A 20042-nucleotide genomic window follows, 5' to 3' on the forward strand; every position below is an offset into this window, starting at 1 on the left:
CCATTGGGCCCACACTACCTGTCCTTAATACATGTACAGTGTAGCCTCTTTATTAAGGACACCATTGGACCCACACTACCTGTCCTTAATGCATGTACAGTGTAGCCTCTTTATTAAGGACACCATTGGGCCCAACACTACCTGCCCTTAATACATGTACAGTGTAGCCTCTTTATTAAGGACACCATTGGGCCCACACTACCTGTCCTTAATACAGAGGTGTCCTAATTTCAGGGGACATTACAAAATGTCCTCATTATAAAGGCGTCTCGTTATAAAGGCGTCTTTATTATAAAGGTTTCCTTATAAAAGGTTACTTTTGTATGAAGGCTCTCCTTCATTCTGCCTTTACTTTATTGTTCAAGGTTGACTGACTCTAGACTAAACCATATCCTCACAGCCCACACTTACTGATATCAATGTACAAAGACTCATTGTACTGATTAGTCCTGTGTACTATACAGGTCTTTATCACTATAGCTTCCTTCCTTTCATTCATCCTAGCATTTTCTTTGTGTCCCATGGACTATAGTACAACAGACTATTTCATCAAAAATGGCTAGAAGAGACTTCTTTGTTTTTATAATCTATTTTAATGCACATATACATGTACTTATGTCGTGTAGAAAGTTTGAGCTGATTCCGATCAAAATTGGGCCAAAGACTCTGTAGTACAGGGACTTTGGTGAAATTTTTTCAAAAATGAAAAGGTGAGAATTCTTCACTTTAATCATTTTTTTCTGATGCATATACATGTTCTTATGTTGTGTAGCAAGTTTGAGCTGATTTTGATCAAAATTAATTTGTTTCAAATTTTTTAAAGTGCTCAAAAATTGAGCCAAAGAGCTTGTAGTATAGTACAGGGATATTGGCCAAGTTTTGGAAAAAGAAAATTCTTCATTTTTATTACATTTTCTGATACATATACTTTATCGTATAGACACTTGAACTGATTTTGATCAAAATTGAATTTTTAAAAGATTTCTAAATTATTTTTCTTTTTTCATTTTACAGTCTCGTTCAATCACTTCACTCACTGAGCTGACAGTTGCTCTTCGTTGTGCCATTGTCTCTATCATTAAATCCGGAGAAGAACAACAAACCAAACCACTGCTGCCTCATTCCAACCACTACCTAATACAGGATGGAGCAAGTAAGCTGTCATTAGCAGCTGTTTTAAACCCTTTCTTGTTACATAATAGTCATAGGCCCTGTATGTATTTAGTATCAGCACACATGTAACTATACAAGCCATATTGGTAACAACAGCTTTTTAAGGCAGGAAGGGAGGTGAGAGTTTGGCAGCCATTAAAAACATTTTAACCCCCAGTTCCGGTTCTTAAGCCCGGACTACCTAGCCTGCTGTTCACCATGGCTTTCATGCTAACACAGTAACTGTAAAAGGTTCTTTATATTGTTGCATGGTATGATAATTTGGTGTTTCTGAGTAAAGGGATTGAGGACAGGTTTGATGCAAGGAAAGTAGCCAGGAAAGAAGTCTAGGTGGGTAGGCAGACTAAGAGTTAGTAACCGACTGTGGCCAACACTCTAGCGTTTGACTATCGACAGAGTTGGGCGTAGTGTCCTCCCTTAATTAAATGTCACATTATTTAACCTCTCTCTCTTTCCTCTCTCTCTGTCTCTCTCTCTCTCTCTCTCTCTCTCTTTCCTCTCTCTCTGTCTCTCTCTCTCTCTCTCTCTTTCTCCTTTAGTATTCAATTCTCTTATTATGTCTTGCCTCCAGTTTGTTTGTCAGACATTAGAGCATCACTTACCATTGCCTCCTTCATCTTCTACCAAGTAAACCACATTAAAAGCACCTGCCACACTTTATTTGTCTCCCTCCTTTTTGACATTGTAACACGTACAATCGTACATTAGATGCATGTGATAGAGTAGGTCTTTTTATAATTGTGTACATGTACATGTACATGTATGTGTGTTCTTATCTGTGAATCTTTTTATTAATAATCGATGTCCTTGTGCTAGCTGCTGGGAAGCCATATTTATAGTCACAATAAATAATAATAATAATAATAATAATAATAATAATAATAATAATAATAAAACTAGCTTGTGAATAAAAAGGATTTGACTTTCATTTATTTATTTGTAATGACACACGCTGCCAATTATCCTTTCACGCATGTAAGGATAACTTGTCATAGTTAACTAATTACGATTTAAAAACAATACTAACAATTACAAAACAATAAATAATCGCACAACCACATACTCATGTATGCATGTACATCTCATCCTGTTACACCTTTATTATCAGTCACACGTACACAACTTGAGAATCAAATAGTAAGTGTCTTGAAGAGGTTTCTATACTCATGCTTTGCATAGTAAATATATTTAAATATGGTCCCTAATTAACACCGCCCACACTTTTACAGGTTTTCACTACCATCTACTAACAAGAAGTGGGGGCGTTTGCGCTTGGTCATCAAATCTTATCTCGTTGATATTATCCAAGTATGATTGAGGGGGCGTGTCTATCAGTGTGTGTGTGTGTATGGGTGGGTGGGTGGTGTTGGAGGGAATTTCCTGTGAGAGTTACAGCTGGGCTAGGCCCTTTGTCTGTGCAAACATTGACTTTGTTGTATTATGGTGTACGTCCAGTGGAATTGATAGCTTAAAGCTATACCCACCTCATGTCCTCACCCTTATACTATAATAGTGGGCCAATTGTTATTTCTTATACGAATAATTGAAGCACGTAATGGTCATTATATTAGACTAACTTAATTCATAAAAATAATACTAATTCTCAGGTATTTTTTTGATGAAATTGAAGTAAAAAAAAACTGGTTCGTTTAGGACACAAAATGCGAATGAAATTCAGTTTAATTAGAGTAGAGTGAGGCCAACCTTGTAGGTATAATATACTGTTTGGTGCTTGGTCAATAGCATTATACGTATTTTAATTCCTTATCAAAAACACTATGTACATGTATAGCCATCTCTCTCTCTCTCTCTCTCTCTCTCAGTTGCTTGTAGGTGTCACGGACTCCACCATGGTCTGTGCTTTATTGCGTCATGTTGAGGGTCTCTGGATATATTACTGCTGCTTCCCAAAGCTCTCCAGACTCCTTTGCAAGCATCTCATTAAAATATGGAGCCATGGAGGGAGTCCTGGTGAAGATGGAACGACCGTACTCTCTTTTCTTATTCTAAGGAAAATATTCATCAGTATGAACTACCATAAGCAAGAAGATCTTTTGAAGGTATGTTATTGTTGTTGTTGTTGTTGTTGTTGTTGTTATTCTCTTCTCTTCCTCTAGTCCCTTTATCTTGCCTATATAAGGAACAGTAAATATACAAATGTTAAAACCATATCTCACATTCGGTTCATGTGCGGCTGCCTCATTGATTTCCTCTCCCTCTCTCCTGACCACGCCTACCAATTAATATTCATATACACGAGACAGTTAGCGAATCAACTCCGGAGTGCATTCGATAACAAAACTGTCGCTGTTGCTACTTGGCCTTTTATGCATTCTCTCGAGCTATTCACTTCTGTTCTCTCATCCTCAAACTGTCACGAGTCCCTCTCTCCTTTAATTTATCCCGTTACCATGGTAGCAATGGGCGTCGCCCAGTTCCTTTCTACTTTTTCGTCGGCTTTTGTTCCGGCTAGACTCCATGTTGTGAGGATGCTTGTCGAAGTTGCCATGGAAACCAACACGTACATTCCTTTAGCCCCGATAATTCTTGAAGTACGTTTGTGTACATGTACATGTACGACTGTACATGTGCTGTGTATTTTTGTATTTTAGATATTAGAGAGTAGTTCTTCTGGTAAAGTGGGTGGAGCTAGGGGCGGAGCTAAGGGAGGAGTGGGGAAGTCCCCTAGTCTGTTGTGCACTCTAAAGTTAAAGAAAAACCAAATTGGAAGCAAAACAACACAAGTTAGCTCCTCCTTCTCCTAACACAAAAACAATTTTATTTATATATTTTGTTGTTTTTGGGCAAAGTGAAAGTGCATCTGTTTGTACGGGGATAGGGTCATCTAACTATTATCAAAGTTAAATAGCAAGTTTGTCTTTATTTGCAGCAAACGGTCAGCAAGACAAGACCAAACTGTATAGCAGCAAGGAAGGTCATTACAGCACAGCAATAGCGTGGCTCAGGGGCTGAGCCCCTTCAAGTGTTTTGCATTCTTCTAGTAGTTCTTATGCATTTTCACGTAGTGTTACGTAATAAGGTATAGACACTGTGTGATCCTTTTTTATTGATAAAGTTTTAATTGCTGTCAGTCAAAATAATCTCATTTGACCTCACAGCTGCTTCCTTCTCTTGATATGGATCATTCCTTTATACTCCATAGTTTAGTATGGCTTGTTTTTGAAGCGGACTATTGATCTTTGACGTATTATGTTTGTCCTAAGAAATTACTTTTATTTTGATTCTTTGAATTTCTGTTTTCATTAAATGTCTCTGTTACAACTGGTGTGAATATTTCATGCTTTAATAAAAGCAATGATTTATATATTGTCATTAATTAATTTTGCTTTCATTGACTAATTACTTGTGTGTGTAATAATTGTCCTAATTCTTCCTGTTGGCCGGTTCTTTTAATTTTATAGAATGTCTTTATTTTTCCTGTCCCCTGATATTTATTTGATTAGCAGCCTCCTTACAAACCGGCCCACCCTTTCCTGTGTTGTCCTACTTCACTCTCTCTCCCCCATAGATAATCCATCTCCTCTCACTCAATGTTTTTTCCTCTTTCCCTGTCCTTCACCCCCCCTCTCTCTCTTTTAATATTTCACATCTTCCTTTTAATTAGAGTTCGATACTAAATTGGTGTATGGAGCTGTTAATTAAACTCTTATCCGGTCAATCTCATCTCATCAGTTACCCGGAGATGTCGTTCCCAACCATAGCTAGGGTAAGAGCAAGTGTCGTTTGTTTAATTAATCTAAATCCTCTTATTATTTATTTTATTTTAAGCTACGGAAGATAATGAAGTCTTCGTCCATCAGTTGGTTTAAGCATCACATCAAACAAATAATTGAAAAAGTGATTTTATTATTATTATTATTATTGTTGTTGTTGTTGTTGTTATTATTGTTATCAGAGTGAAGAGACTAGTAAGCTGTTAATGAAGGAGAGAAGTGAAGTAACATTTTCTCCTAAAGACAAAGACCAAGTCGTAAGTCAATAGCTATGAAACATGTTAGCATAAGCATGTTAGCATAAGCATGTATGTGTACATGATATGAAGACCAGCTGGTGTTATTGATCCTTTCCCTCCTCTTCCAGGAGTGCTGGGAGAGAGAGCGTAAAGCTGAAAAGAACCCGTTAAAGAGCTTTTATGAGACGTGGGTCGCTGTACAGAAGCAGTTAGAAGAGGAAGAAAAACAGGAGGAAGGGGAGGAGGAGGAGGAGGAGGTAGATGAATCAGAAGTAAGTTTGGGATTTTTGGTGGCCAAAATTTGAAGTTTGGATTTGAAATACTTTTTTTATAATTGTAGGAAGAGAATATTGTTAATGGTATTGATTTAGCAATATTATGCTGTTTTTTTGCGATTTTGCTCTTTTTTAAATTAATAACTATTAATAAACAGCCTAAATTATTAATAAATGCTAGTACTAATTTTTTTGCGATTTTAAAGCCACTCGCAAAAAAAACTAGTACTTGCAAATAGTAACTCTAATATCTATGATCAGAATTAAATTTTTAACTTATTTTTGGGATTTTTTGATGACCAAAATTTGAATTTTGAAATACTTTTAAAATTTAAAATATTTTTTTCATAATTGTAGGAAGAGGACGTACAAGTAGGGGAAGGGAATAAAAAGAAGAGAAAAGGAAAGCAGGTTAATTCTAAAAATAAAAGACAGGAATTGAGCAGCTGCAGTAGTAGTAATAGTGATGATGAAGAGAGAGACAGAATTGAGGAGTTTGAACTATCGTCTAACGATGATGATAGTGACTAAGTAATTGTTTTCACGTATTATAATTATTCAATGAGAAAAAGATAATACTTAAAACAATCATGTAATTATTATAATAATTTCAAGCTCTATATAATATTATAATTACATGTATCATCATTATTATTATTGTTATTATTATTAAAATACATGTAAAGTTTAAATTGATTTGTAATAGCTCGCTTCTTGCTCTCCCAATAATTTACCGGGCGTGTACATCAGATCAATGAGCCACTCCCCCTCGTTAACGAGGACCGTGTTCCAATATCTTCCATACTCTCCACGAGTGAGTGTGCACGGGATACCAATAGCGTCTGCTAGTACTTTATAAAGGAGACTGCGGTGTTGAAATGATCCTTTATTGATGTTGCCGATTGGGACGAGGTTTGTACGATTAATGGTTTGTATTTTTGATATTGGAAGGTCCTGTGGTATACTAGTGCTGCGACTGACGGCCCCACCCATCACTTGAGAAACATAACTGACATAAAAAATGACTAATGATAATAATATTAAACTTGTTGAGTCATTTTAAATTTGTTTTTTCTATAAAAACTGGCTCCAATTTTAATTGTATTTTTTACGATTATTTTTTATAATTATAGTAAAGGTGCTAGTTAAGTAGTGCACATGCAGTCGAAGTACATGTACATGTAAAAAATGTACGTATAAAAAGAAGTTTGTTTTAGAGGTTCACTGCACACAGTAGGTTCTAGCTATACATGTACATGTACCTTTTTATTTTATTGCATGTACATGTACATGTGGATTTTAATTTTATTGCATGTACATGTACATGTGCATTTTTATTTTATTGCACTATACTGTATGTACATGTACATGTACACATGTCTTTTAATGTATCATCCACTCACATAGCTAGCCTCTCTGCTTGGTCCTGTACTGATGCCAGTGGTTGTATGTTTCGTTGTACGTGAGTCATGTGTTCCATCAGTCCTGAATCAGGAGGAAGGACTCCCTCTGGTGGGCGTGGCTGAGACTCTGGCTCCTCTACAGTCAGGTCGTCCAATTTCTCACTTTTCGCTTTTTTACTAATAAATTATATTTTTAAATAATTTTAAAAAAATTTTCTTACACTTTGCTTGATGCGCCTGATCGTGATTTCGTATTATCGACTATGGACTCTTCTCTGCTAGCCACGCCCCCTCCTCCACTCTCTCCGCCCCCTGTGCTACTGCTATCATCATTAACTGAAGGATTCGTTGTTTGATTAATTAGAGACACAGTTAATATAGGCCTACAATTAGATACATGTATATAAACATTGGATGTGTACAAAAAGGTATACTTAACTCTAACAAAAGAAAATTAGCTGTCAAAAACAGCTCAAACTTTCTACATACATGTACAAGTGCATGTACATGTAATTATGTAATTATTGTAAAAAATTGGGGTGATTTCCTTGCAGATTTTTGGCATTTTCTTAAAATGGCCATAACTCAAAAAACTGAAGTCGGAATCACCTCAAACTTTCTACACAGCATAAGGACATCAATATGTATCAGAAAATGTAATAAAAATTTGGGGTGATTTCAGAGCCATTTTTTGGAAAAAACCATGGGCTATAGCCTTGGGTATTTTTCAGATTTTTGGCATTTTCTTAAAATGGCCATAACTCAAAAAACTGAAGTCAGAATCACCTCAAACTTTCTACACAGCATAAGGACATCAATATGTATCAGAAAATGTAATAAAAATTTGCGGTGATTTCGAAGCCATTTTTTGGAAAAAACCATGGGCCATAAATTTTTTTCTTTTAATAACTTTTTCCAACAACGTGGAAATATTTTCAGATTAATTTAATTTTTTTAATGATTTTTTCTGATTTTTCTGAGTGTGGGAATATTTTCAAATTTTTTTACTTTAATTTCTGGAATTTTTCCTGATTTTTTTCTCTGAGTGTGGGAAATTTCGGATTATTTTAATTTTTATGTAATGATTTTATCTGATTTTTCCGACAGCATGGGAATATTTGATTTTTTAATTTAATGTTTGGAATTTTTTCCGAGAGCGTGGGAACATATTTAAATTATTTTTATTTTTCAATGAGTTTTTCTGATTTTTTCCGAGAGTGTGGGAATATTTTCGTATTTAATTTTTGGAATTTTTTCTGATCTTTTCCGAGACAGTGGGAATATTTTCAGATTATTTTATTTTTATTTTTAGAATTTTTTCTGATTTTTTTCCGAGAGTGTGGGAATATTTTCGAATTATTTCATTTTTTATTTTTGGAATTTTTTCTGATTTTTTCTAAAAGCGTGGAAATATTTTCGGATTTTTTAAATTTAATTTTTGGAATTTTTTTCAAGAGTGTGGGAATATTTTTGGATTATTTTTATACTTTATGATTTTTGTTCTAATTTTTTTTGATAGTGTGGGAATATTTTTAGATTATTTATATTTTTTAATGATTTTTTCTAATTTTTTCCCGAGAGCGTGGAAATATTTTCGAATTTTTTTATTTTAATTTTTGGAATTTTTTCTGATTTTTTTCCGAGAGTGGAAATATTTTCAAATTATTTTATTTTTATTTTTGGAATTTTTTTCTGATTTTTTCCGAGAGCGTGGGAATATTTTCGGATTTTTTTAAATTTAATTTTTGGAATTTTTTTGGATTTTTTTTCAAGAGTGTGGGAATATTTTTGGATTATTTTTATATTTTATCTGATTTTTTTAACAGCATGGGAATATTTTCGGATTATATTAATTTTTACTTTTGCAATTTTATCTGATTTTTCCAAAAGCGTGGGAATATTTTCAAATTATTTGTATTTTTAATGATTTTTTTCTGAGAGCGTGGGAATATTTTCAGATTATTTTTATTTTATTCTTGGAATTTTTTCTGATTTTTTCCGAGAGCATGAGAATATTTTCAGATTTTTTTAATTTAATTTTTTGTGATTTTTTCCGAGAGCATGGAAATATTTTTGAATTATTTCTATTTTTTAATGATTTTTTCTAATTTTTTCCAAGAGCGTGGGAATATTTTCAAATTTTTTTAATTTAATTTTTGGAATTTTTTCTGATTTTTTCTCCGAGCGTGGGAATATTTCAGATTATTTTTATTTTTATTTAATGATAGCCTTGGGTATTTTTCAGATTTTTGACATTTTCTTAAAATGGCCGTAACTCGAAAAATTTAAGTTGGAATCACTTCAAACTTTCTACACAGCATAAGGACATCAATATGTATCAGAAAATGTAATGAAAATTTGAGGTGATTTCGGAGCCATTTTTTGGAAAAAACCATGGGCTATAGCCTTAGGTATTTTTCAGATTTTTGACATTTTCTTAAAATGGCCGTAACTCAAAAAATTAAAGTCGGAATCACCTCAAACTTTCTGCACAGCATAAGGACATCAATATGCATCAGAAAATGTAATAAAAATTTGGGGTGATTTTAGAGCCATTTTTTGGAAAAAACCATGGGCTATAGCCTTTGGTATTTTTCAGATTTTTGACATTTTCTTAAAATGGCCATAACTCAAAAAATTGAAGTCGGAATCACCTCAAACTTTCTACACAGCATAAGGACATCAATATGTATCAGAGAATGTAATAAAAATTTGGGGTGATTTCGGAGCCATTTTTTGGAAAAAAACATGGGCTATAGCCTTTGGTATTTTTCAGATTTTTGACATTTTCTTAAAATGGCCATAACTCAAAAAATTGAAGTCGGAATCACCTCAAACTTTCTACACAGCATAAGGACATCAATATGTATCAGAAAATGTAATAAAAATTTGGGGTGATTTCGGAGCCATTTTTTGGAAAAAACCATGGGCTATAGCCTTGAGTATTTTTCAAAAATTGACTCATTTTAAAATACTCATACAATGTACATGTAACTCAAAAATACAGTACATGTAGGAAATGCATAGGATTCTCTCCTAGCCATATTATACCCAACCTATTAAGTTCTGCTGGCTTTCCAATAAGTTCTTGTAAAGGTACAAATCCTTTATTGCTCTCTGCCATGCCCATGTCCCAGAACTCTACCCCTACAATGGTGTCAATGGTCGATAGGTGACCGGTAACATGGTACAGGGCTGCTGGTGAGCCAGATAGGAGACGATTCTTTGCCAGGTTGGCATATTTCTGTATTTTTTGATTAGGAGAGTTCGATAGTTGCTGCAACTTTTCAAGACCTCTGTAGATGATGATGATGATGATGATAATAACAATAATAATAATAATAATAATAATAACAATAGTGATGCTTACTGATTCTTAAATATAGCATCTCCTATTTGCTTGTTGTAGGCTAGCATTGATACAGCCCATGATGCAGTCATTGAGACATTAGTATTGCCAGACAGTAGTAGCTCCAACAAGCACTCAACCTCCTCCAATGGAAACTAAAGAAGGAAAGAGATGAAGTTAGAATCAATGAGTATACAGTATATAGTGCTAAAAGCTAAGTAGTCCACAGTAGCAAAAAGGCTTTTGCAGGCAGCAAAAAAGCTTGTAGATAGCCATTTTGTATACATGTGGTGTAGGCAGCATTTTGTACAGCATACATGTACATGTACACAAAATTAGAGCACTGCAGAATAACTAATTGTAGCCCTTTTATGGTTTGTACATGTACATATATCTACATGTATGTACTTGTTCTCTGGCAGATGATTCAATTGCTAGTAGTGCTATTGCCTCAAGACTCATCTGCTGTACTCTTGTATCAACATGAGGCATACAAGAGACTAGTCCACTCATTACACCTTGTTCTATCAGCTCTCCTCTTATAGCACCTTTAGAGAATAAGGAATAAAGAATGTTTAATGATGATGATGATGATGATGATGATGCTTACCATTGGTGGTCATACTGATAATACAACTGATTGCGTGTACTCGAGTTGCAGCTAAATCATCCGACAGCAAAGAAACGATGGGCTCCACTCCACCAGCTTCACTAACTAAACTACAATGTACATTCATCATAATACAAGCTTTACTGTATAATCGCATACTTTATATTGCTGGGTGTGTCGGTAATTTCAAATGCCAGACAATGAACAGCAGCACCTCTAACTGAGGCACTGGCATTTTGTAATAGCTGAACCAGAGCTTTTATCCCTCCTTCTTTACCAACAAGTTGTCGGCTAGTGGTTAGAGAAGAGAGGCCTGCCAGTGCTCCACAGGCTGCAACCAGTAGCCCCTCGTCCTATAACAGAGTATAATGTCACGTGACTGTCATGTGATGGTGTGTTTGTTTACTGATGATGATAGGAGGCTGATGAAGACTTTCTCTGCATCTTGCTCGTGGAGGATTTTCAAACTCATGCTGTCCGATGCTGCCCTTGAAACTGCTATGGTCTAAAATTTGATGCATGCAATAATAAAATTAAAATAAATACATGTATACATGTACATGTAAAATAAAAATATTTCTGGCATTCATTAATACTCACGGCATTTATTTTCATCTGTGGTACTTGAGAGTCTTGTATGCATTTGAGCAGTCGTTGAAGACAGTCTGAAGAATGGAGTGCCTCCATTCCTCCCTCCTCAAGCAAACACAGCGAGAGGACATTAATAGCTAGTACATGTAAATCGTCCCATTCCTGAAAACATCATCATAATTATTATTGCTATATGCCTCTGTTTCTCTTACTTTAGTTGATAAGAAGTCCATAAGTTTTGCGAGTCCATCTGCCTTTTTAAAAGCAGCTCTACACTGGCCTAAGGAGCAATCAACGTAGCTTTAAATAAGAGACTACGTGTATAAGTACTTGCTTACCATCTTGAAGACAATTGTGCAAAGTTTGTAGAGTAAGCTCTTGAATTATCGCATACTCAGAAGACAATAATGGTAACACGTTAGGAAAACCTGTACATGTGTATGCAAAAAAATATATTATATTATTTGATAAGACTGAAAAGCTAGAAAGACAATTATATAATGTACATGTATGTACATGTATACATGTACATGTACATATAACGTTCTTACCATTGTTTTCTTCAAAGCTGTATCTACTTTTGTAATACTGTGTCAACAACGAAAGAGATTTGATCGCGTTTTTAGTAACGTCACAATCTCCGTGAGACAGCAAACCGATCAATAACTGACAGACCCCGCCCTCTTCTAGCTGCTGCTTGAAAGTGTACTCGTCTAGAAATGGGTGTGGTTACTTTGTTGCTATAACAACGCAAGACGTACCTGCTAAATGCGATACTATAAAGGCAGCTCTTTCCAATATTACAAGCTCTTCTATTAACCAATAGATCATGTGAGTATCATGTGACTATAAACTTACCATCAGGTTTGAGCAGGCTAAGCAACGGAGGGATGACTGGTAGTTTTAGTAAGGACCGTTTCACAACAACTACGTGTAGTACAAAAATACAAAAATTATTATCATCACCATATGCTATAATTTTCATAGCTTTGTGTGCATTAAATTGCCCAACTAGCCGAGTCAATCTGTCAATACAATACACCCATTAAGCTAGAGCAGTTATGCATCCACAAGTTTATAATAAGGTACAGTATTCTTTTTGTCAGTGGATCAAATTGCTCAAAAATTAGGGCAAAGACCCTGTACTGTCTATAGTATGCATACATTGTAGGTACATGTACATGTACTTTGACAAAAATTACAAGGAGAGAATTCTTAATTTTTATGATTTTTTCTAATACATATACATGTACATGTACTTATGCTATGTATCAACTTTGAGCTTACGGTGGCTGGACATTGCAGCAAGACAGAGAATAGAATGAGCAACAATGACTTTCTCCTGTGACGCAATTAGAGAGACAAGCCTTGGGACAATGTTGAGCTCATGCAACTCAATACAATTCTGATCAGCTGCAGAAAGAAATGAAGCAAATAAATTAATGAGTAATGTATTATTCTTATTATCTCATACAAAGGCTGCAGGCTTCTTTAATTTATACACAGGCTTCTAATTGAGGGATCTTCTATGCTATATTGCATATAATAATGATTATTAACATTTTATAAACTATGCAGCACTAAAACAGAGATACGGTAGCACATAGGTCAAAAGTTAACAGTGAAAAGTTGAAGTGTTGCAATTGATGCACTCTTGATACTAGGCTGCATGCACATGTACACTTAGCCCCTTTCATTCGAGAGTACACAATATCCATGCAAATTCAAAGTCACGCATACATTTCTCCATATAGCTTTGGAGTGACTGGCAGGATTTACAGACTATTGACGTTTCTGGGGTGTCCAGCATTATGACAGCGGTACGTACGTCACTTGTCGTAATATCAAGCTGACTGAACTTCTAAAGAACAAATTAAGTTTATACAAGTGCATTGATGTAGAAACAGACCTCATCTACTGCATTCTTGTCAGAGGATTTATCATCTTTCTTCTTGGCTTTGGGAGGCATGGTGGTTAGTTGTTGCTATGGTAACTGAGGGGCGTGGTCAAATGGGCGTTCCGATATTACCCACGTGACAAAGCATGGGTGGCTGAAATAATAATGAATGGTATCATTCTTAAAAAGTATCGACTCAAAAAAACAAAATAATATTAACAATATTTATGCCATTGCTCACAAAGAATTGGATTTTCTCTTAGACACACAAAACACAGTTAGATAGAGAAAATTATCAATTAAAACTACTATAGCTATTATTTAAAATATCTTTATTCTGCTTGAGAGTTTTCCTCGCTACCAGGAGGTGCCTCTATATCAACAGTGACTGTATCTCTTATCTCTGAGTAGCCATTATTCCTCGCAGCTGGAAAAAGAGAAAACAGCCATTAGAAGAAAAAACATGTACAGGAACTTACAACCTGGCAAAAAGGAGAATTTAAAACCGTCACTCTTTTGATACAGTATAAAGACGGTGTAGATAGTTGAAGGGATCTAAGAATTGCATAATTTTTTAATAAAAATGCAAAAAGTATTTTACCTTTGAAAAGAAATTGGAGAAAACCAGTCTAGAGTATTGGTTAAGAAATATGCAGAGATGGTATCAAATATAAGCTACTATAATGATATGCAAAAGATTGAAATATAAAGTATGTTATTCTTTGGATACAATAATGCAAATCTTCCATAGCCAGATGCTGTCAGCACATCCCAATACACACCGATTGTTATCAGATCAACGAGCAATGAAAAGACCATCAAATATATATACTAAAAGTAAAAGGAAAAAAAGAATATATATATAATGTGCAAGAGGAACTTTCCCTCCATTAGTATTATCATTACAGTGTAGCCTCTATGTAACGGACATTTTGGTACAACTGTTATACAGAAGTGTCCTTTATGCTGAGGTTATTTGGGAATCAAATTACACTAGGTACCGTCCATTAAAAGGATATGTCTGTCAAGGTTAATTCACACATGCATAAAACTTAACTGAAGTAAGTTAAGACAGGAAGTGCTATATAAACCAATGGCCAGAGTTAACTTCATCAGGATAGAGATTATCCCTATCCTTAGGCTAAGTTAACTCTGGCCATTGGTTTATATAATATTCCTCATATTAGTTAAGTCTGAAATGTGAATCAGCATTTATAAAGAATGTCTTAAGAGAGATTGTAATGTAAAAAAATGACGTTTTCTTTTCCCTTTATATAAATGTTATTACATACCACAGCTACGACTAGTACGCCCTTCTTGTCTTGTGTAGACCAGATGGCCATCAACATTAAAAGAAGATGAACAAAGAAGTACCCAGTTGGTAGGGCAGCTAAAAGGGCACTGGAACAAAGAACAATGCATTTAATAATACTTTATATCATTTGTAACTTACAGGCACACAATAGAGAAGTGAAATAAAGCCAAAAACTACAAACAAGAAAATGGTAATATGATTACACACCTACGCACATATTTAAAGCTACAGCTGCACATTAAATTTGAGCCCCACCCTCTAATTAAGACTTGGGCTAAATGGGCTTTGTTTTGTTCTTTTATTCATAAAATAAGTGTAAACATGTAAATTATCTAGTCAAAACATTCTCTAAAGGATAAATACACTTGCACATGTAGCTACGAAGGCTTTTATTATTACAAAATGGCGGACAAAACAGAAAACAAAATTATATTATTATAAAAGCCTATTGACTTACCAGGACGGGTAGAAGAGGGAGCGAGAGCTTCATTCTTGAATTGGAAGGCATTCTTCTGGAGGTCTCCTCTTCTCCTGACTGCTCTACGACCAGAGGAATAAAGGCTCTCTCAACGTAAGCACGTGACGTCGAGGAAGAAAGATCAGCAGAAACGAAGTGTGTGGGCGTTCTTTTATCCATATTATTATTAATGTTTTACAAAAAAATTAAATACTAGACACTAGTAAGACTCAGGTTTGCTCTCTCTGTCTTGCTAAATTAAAGCTAATTTTTTCTTTCTTTGAGAGAAGCATTGTCTGTATTGTATTATAAAGTGATAACAGTGCTGTACAAGTACATGAATTGCCACCTGCTCGTACAACTCCCTTTCAGTTTAAATGCAATACAGAGCATGAACAAACCACAGACTGCAATAGAGAGGGATGAAGAAAGGGAGCACTGGGCAAATTTTTATGTATCTCTGTTTAATAAAAAAATTAGCAAAAATTAAACAATAATAATCTGTCCTCTAATGATTGAATAATAATAACAACAAATTTTATTAAATAATAATTAGCATCTAAAGTAGTAAGGAGGTAGAAAAGAGAGAGAGAGAGGAATCCTATATAATATAATATAATATAATATATATGGCACGCCCAACCTATGTGTTACCACAACCACTGCCATAGGGTGCGGTTTACATGGGAAGGAGATTATCGTCTTTTTCTTCGTCCGTCTCTTCGTCGGTTTCGGCAGAAAATGGAGGAGCAGGAGGCTTCTAAAAAAAACATTAAAATACACCCTTCAATTAACTATTAATTAATCTATTGAAACCACACCCACCAATTAATAATAGCTTACATATTGAGAGGGAGGGGTGGAGCCTTTACTCCTACACACAAAATCGCAGCCGTCCTAAGAATAAAATTAATTCTAAATACTCCCAAATGGTACTCACGGCCTCAAGGTTTCCAAATCCTCTATAGCAATCAATGAGTGGTATCTGCTCGTAGCCTTTAGACCCGAGGAAAAACCTTTTATATAAAAACCCAATCAGCATCAGGATCAGCCAAATCACGACAAGGCAAGACATCCTAAATAGAAGAGAAGGAGAGAGAAAGAGGGAGGAAGCTCGTCTCAATTTAGTCAACTAGAAGCTTAGGGAATATAAGTCTATATAAAGTATAGCAGGAAATTTTGGAGGGCCATTTTTGGCATTTTGATAGCCATTCGCCAAAATAAAAATCCACCCTTTTGAGCCATTATATGCATGCTCAATGGCATGTGGCCACAAATTCGCCAAAATAAAAATACCTATCACCAAAATTTAGCAATTCACCAAATTTCCCGCTATACGGTATGAAGTATAGGAGACTCCTTAGTCTGTGTATAAATTAAAGATAAGAAACAAAAGTACAGGATTCTTTTTAAGGATTTATGGAATGCAAATTGTGTCACTTACAGGATTAGTATAACGTCTCCAACAGTTATTGAATTGCCACACACTTGACTTGAAGCGATCGTGAACAGGTAATAGCATAAATCATCATCTCTGTTCTCTTCAAGGAATTCAAATTTACCCTAAAATGAGAAATAAAATGAAAATCCCAACTACACGCATAACAAAGTGCACATCCACATATGTAACCATAATTGACAAAAGGTACCTTATGGCGGATTTTTAAATTCATCATTATAATGAAAAATATCAACCATTGAGTGCTCTGTTAGACAACTATTGTTTCTAAAAGTTACATAATAAATTTTTGCATCCTCTCAAGAAACTTTAAGATAAATCGAGCTCAGGAAGTTCGATTTTTCAGGCTATAAAGACCAATTTTCCTATCCGCCATAAGGTACCTTTTGTCAATTATGGTCACATATAAATTGAAAGTAAAAAGATTACATTTTAATGACAGTCACAACATGTACTTTGATTATATTATCAGTAATACCACATAATACAAGAAGCAATAACTTTAAAAAACCACAAATTATCACTTTCACTATCAATAGACCACTAATGTGCCAGCCTGCTTGTGCCAGCCTGCTACTACAACCATTCCTCACCATTATACATGTACTTGTGATTAGCGCTTTAATTTGGTGGAGTTTTATTTTGGCAATTGGCAAGCAGAATCGCCAATATTAAAACCACCAATCATTAATACGGATGCTCAGTAATGCACGTGTACACAAAAATCACCAAATTAAAAACCGCCAATTACAATTTTACAGCAAAATTGCCAAAATAAAGTGCTATACAGTATATCCTTTAATTAAAATATGCTACATTTCTCCTATGATTAATTTGCATGTGCAAGGCTTCTATATAATTGTTCTCCTATCTTTATAGGCTTATTATTTCCTTGATTCCAGAGGCTTCTAATTAAAACAGGCTTTAATTTGAGCATATGCATCATATTTCCATACTTCATAATCCCATACCCAAACCTACCATTCCTGTTATGAGTGGATCACAGATGAAGACCAGTCTGCCTTTCCTATTCTCTCCATTGCAATGACTACCGTATCGGTCACCACCGGAATATGTAAGCTCCACCCACACATGATCATTAGCTAACAACGATAATAATAATAATAATAACAATAATATAATGCGTAGATTTATATAATAAACAAGTAGTACTAATTGGCAAGTAGACAACAAATAAAACAAAATATAAAAGGCTACTGTCCATTCTCTAGACGTGACATGCATACATGAATGTACAATGTACATGTACAACTACACTGTACATCAACCACAAAGTACATGTACAAATGAAAGCCAATCCAGCCTACTTACTCTCTGTAACTTGAGATTTAGAAAGAAGACCAATACAATAACGCCTGGTTTCTATTGTACCATTTTTGTGAGTGTAATGCTCATACTGGACTATACCACAACCAGGCGCATTATCTCTATCAACCTCAACACAGACACCAATCTTGTATTTATAGGTCTTATCGGAATGGACTCCTTCTAGTTCACTGTAGAGAGGGGGAAAAGGGATTAGGGCGTGGTCATTTACCATGTCAATCCTCACCTAGTGAAGCCAATGTATTTGCTGAGGTGCTTGTGGGTGTCATTGTGGGTCAGTGCTTTGGAGCATGAAGGCTGGACGCTGCTATCCGTGGAGGAGGAGAGGGAGAAGAGGCAGGAGAGGAGGACAAGGAGAGAGAGCGAGACAGACATATTTACTATACTCAGCTAATAGTGGACACGTGATAGTTATGTCACTTATGTGGGTGGCAGGGTGGGGCTGGTAACGAATATCGATTAGATCTAATTATCATGAAAATCGTTTACTTAATAGAAGTGGGCATTGAATAAACTTTTAAAGTTTCATGTTATTTTCTTTTCAAAGATGCAATACATGTGTTTAAAGGGTAAATGGTTGCTAGATGTGTTCGTCTATTGTCCTTTTCTCTCCTTTTAACTTTCTTCTTCAGCAGCTTCTGCAGCTTTTTTCGCTTCAGCCTGCCTCTGTGAATGAATCTACATTATATGCAAAAAGAGAATTAAATTAGCTCAAAGCAGCTAAAATAATTACATCTTCAGCATCTCCTCTCTCATCATCAGTGTACTGGTCTTTATCAAGCCTCTCCAGTTTCCTTAATCTCACCAAAACTTCAATGCGATAATCCTCAACATCACAGATAGGACAATCTATTAATGAGAGGTCATAGCTAGAGTTGCTAAAAATAGAACAGTAGAGCTGACCTAATAAACTAAGAGCTCTGAGGTAAGGCAGACATTTAAGTTTGTCAACTTCGGATAGTTCTGCAATTTTATTAGTCCTGTTATATATACAGAGAGTTAAAATAAAGAACAAATAATATTGCATGGAGTATAAAAAAGCTTGGAAAGAAAAAAATTATATTAGGCATGTACATGTATACCTCATATTAATATATTGCAGTGACTCAAGGTCTGATGTGAATCCATCTAATGTTGCAATGTGATTGTTGCGAAGATGCAACGTGGTCAACTGAGGCAGGCCACTCAGACCATCAATGCTTGACAAATTATTTGACGCCAAAAATAACTGGCGGAGTGTCGGTATGTGAAGGTTTTGGATGGATGAGAGCTCATTGCCGTGTAGATCCAGAGATCTCAGAGAAGGAAGGTTCTGTCTGGTGAGACCTGTTAGCTCTCTTATCTTGTTAGCTGTTTATAGAAATAATTTAGGATAATTTTTTCTCTCTTCTTACAAGATATATTTAATGTCTCCAGCAATGGATGAGCTATTCCCTCAGTACTGGTTATCTGATTATTTGCAAAACTAGCAACTTGAAGATATTGCAACTGAGAGAGAGGGAGGTAAGTGAGAGAGAGAGATAGGACAACAAAAGAAGAGGTTTGCAATCAAAAATAAAAAAATAAGTTTTTTATAGGCAATTTAAGCACCTCTTCAAGGCGTGCAGATGTCAGCATGTTATGGTCCACTTTTAATGTGAGGAGGTGTGGTAATGCATTTACAGCACTAATATCCCTCAAACCATTATTTGATAGGTCCTAGGATGATATATCATGTGTTAGTCATGTGACATGGGAACTTACTAAGTAACGCAAGTGAACATAGCAATTTAGAATAGAGATATCAGTCAGGCCTCTAAAATGAGTGAAAAATATTATTTTTAAAGGGTAGAATGTCAAATTTTAGTGGCAATGCAGGTGTCGTTATAGTCCTCACTTGTTCCTGACATCAAGTCTGACAAAAGCATGAGCTAAACCGTTCCCTGTCTTGCAAAGGAGAGAGAGGTTTTCAGCCACGGCTTCACTGGCCAGAGGATTATTAGCCTAAAGCAATATATAAAATTTTTGTTTGCGTTATTTTTAACACAATAAGCTTTTACGGACCATTTCTATATCTTTAGGATAAGTAATGGCCTCTTCTTCTTCATCTTCTTCGTCTTCTTCTCCATGCAAATCATCCTCACCATCGTTCGCCATTTTGTTTCTGTGTTGCTATGGAAACAAAAAAGTAGACGGAGATAAAGTCATTAACAA

The 20042-nt window shown here is 35.2% G+C and overlaps 5 protein-coding genes across 9 annotated transcripts; 1 reads left to right on the top strand and 4 right to left on the bottom strand.

Moving 5' to 3' along the window:
• Positions 1–995: 995 nt before the first annotated feature.
• On the top strand, positions 996–5996 carry LOC105316457 (nucleolar complex protein 2 homolog). 2 transcript variants are annotated; one of them, XM_020006456.1, is made up of 11 exons: positions 996–1153; positions 1713–1800; positions 2403–2481; positions 2997–3233; positions 3291–3725; positions 3786–3917; positions 4799–4900; positions 4963–5031; positions 5090–5164; positions 5275–5418; positions 5779–5996. In XM_020006456.1, the coding sequence occupies exons 2-11, from the start codon at positions 1730–1732 to the stop codon at positions 5950–5952; spliced, it is 1518 nt and encodes a 505-aa protein (XP_019862015.1). In that variant the 5' UTR covers positions 996–1153; positions 1713–1729; the 3' UTR covers positions 5953–5996. The 2 variants fall into 2 exon arrangements, with proteins under 2 accessions (XP_019862015.1, XP_019862020.1); XM_020006461.1 differs by lacking the exons at positions 996–1153; positions 2403–2481 and having other exon boundaries at positions 1719–1800.
• On the bottom strand, positions 5978–13378 carry LOC105316458 (armadillo repeat-containing protein 3-like). The gene is made up of 18 exons (XM_020006447.1): positions 13284–13378; positions 13115–13235; positions 12662–12787; positions 12233–12301; positions 12136–12186; positions 11926–12087; positions 11713–11802; positions 11587–11654; positions 11384–11536; positions 11190–11288; positions 10943–11136; positions 10784–10893; positions 10582–10721; positions 10195–10328; positions 9881–10120; positions 7046–7207; positions 6825–7001; positions 5978–6430 (listed from the first exon to the last, which is right to left on the bottom strand). The coding sequence occupies exons 1-18, from the start codon at positions 13341–13343 to the stop codon at positions 6109–6111; spliced, it is 2478 nt and encodes an 825-aa protein (XP_019862006.1). The 5' UTR covers positions 13344–13378; the 3' UTR covers positions 5978–6108.
• A 53-nt stretch (positions 13379–13431) lies between these two features.
• On the bottom strand, positions 13432–15251 carry LOC100636105 (uncharacterized). 2 transcript variants are annotated; one of them, XM_020006478.1, is made up of 7 exons: positions 15044–15251; positions 14725–14759; positions 14564–14672; positions 14002–14102; positions 13873–13900; positions 13751–13826; positions 13432–13698 (listed from the first exon to the last, which is right to left on the bottom strand). In XM_020006478.1, exons 1-7 carry the CDS (start codon positions 15221–15223, stop codon positions 13604–13606), a joined length of 624 nt encoding a protein of 207 aa, XP_019862037.1. In that variant the 5' UTR covers positions 15224–15251; the 3' UTR covers positions 13432–13603. The 2 variants fall into 2 exon arrangements, with proteins under 2 accessions (XP_019862037.1, XP_019862039.1); XM_020006480.1 differs by having other exon boundaries at positions 13754–13826; positions 15044–15238.
• A 294-nt stretch (positions 15252–15545) lies between these two features.
• Positions 15546–18258, bottom strand: LOC100636232 (cation-dependent mannose-6-phosphate receptor-like). 3 transcript variants are annotated; one of them, XM_011411328.2, is made up of 8 exons: positions 18076–18258; positions 17835–18019; positions 17484–17605; positions 16488–16606; positions 15984–16119; positions 15887–15940; positions 15687–15803; positions 15546–15644 (listed from the first exon to the last, which is right to left on the bottom strand). In XM_011411328.2, the coding sequence occupies exons 1-7, from the start codon at positions 18222–18224 to the stop codon at positions 15723–15725; spliced, it is 846 nt and encodes a 281-aa protein (XP_011409630.1). In that variant the 5' UTR covers positions 18225–18258; the 3' UTR covers positions 15546–15644; positions 15687–15722. The 3 variants fall into 3 exon arrangements, with proteins under 3 accessions (XP_011409630.1, XP_019862025.1, XP_019862033.1); XM_020006474.1 differs by having other exon boundaries at positions 15584–15602; XM_020006466.1 differs by having other exon boundaries at positions 15546–15803.
• A 60-nt stretch (positions 18259–18318) lies between these two features.
• LOC100640148 (leucine-rich repeat-containing protein 23-like) lies at positions 18319–19997 on the bottom strand. Its single transcript, XM_011411359.2, has 9 exons — positions 19893–19997; positions 19726–19832; positions 19593–19644; positions 19440–19547; positions 19244–19337; positions 18932–19199; positions 18753–18829; positions 18583–18698; positions 18319–18527 (listed from the first exon to the last, which is right to left on the bottom strand). The coding sequence occupies exons 1-9, from the start codon at positions 19983–19985 to the stop codon at positions 18465–18467; spliced, it is 978 nt and encodes a 325-aa protein (XP_011409661.1). The 5' UTR covers positions 19986–19997; the 3' UTR covers positions 18319–18464.
• Between the last annotated feature and the right edge of the window lie 45 nt (positions 19998–20042).

This window comes from Amphimedon queenslandica, unplaced genomic scaffold (assembly GCF_000090795.2).
Source record: "Amphimedon queenslandica unplaced genomic scaffold, v1.1 AMPQUscaffold_13510, whole genome shotgun sequence".
In the NCBI taxonomy this organism is placed as follows: Eukaryota; Metazoa; Porifera; class Demospongiae; order Haplosclerida; family Niphatidae; genus Amphimedon; species Amphimedon queenslandica.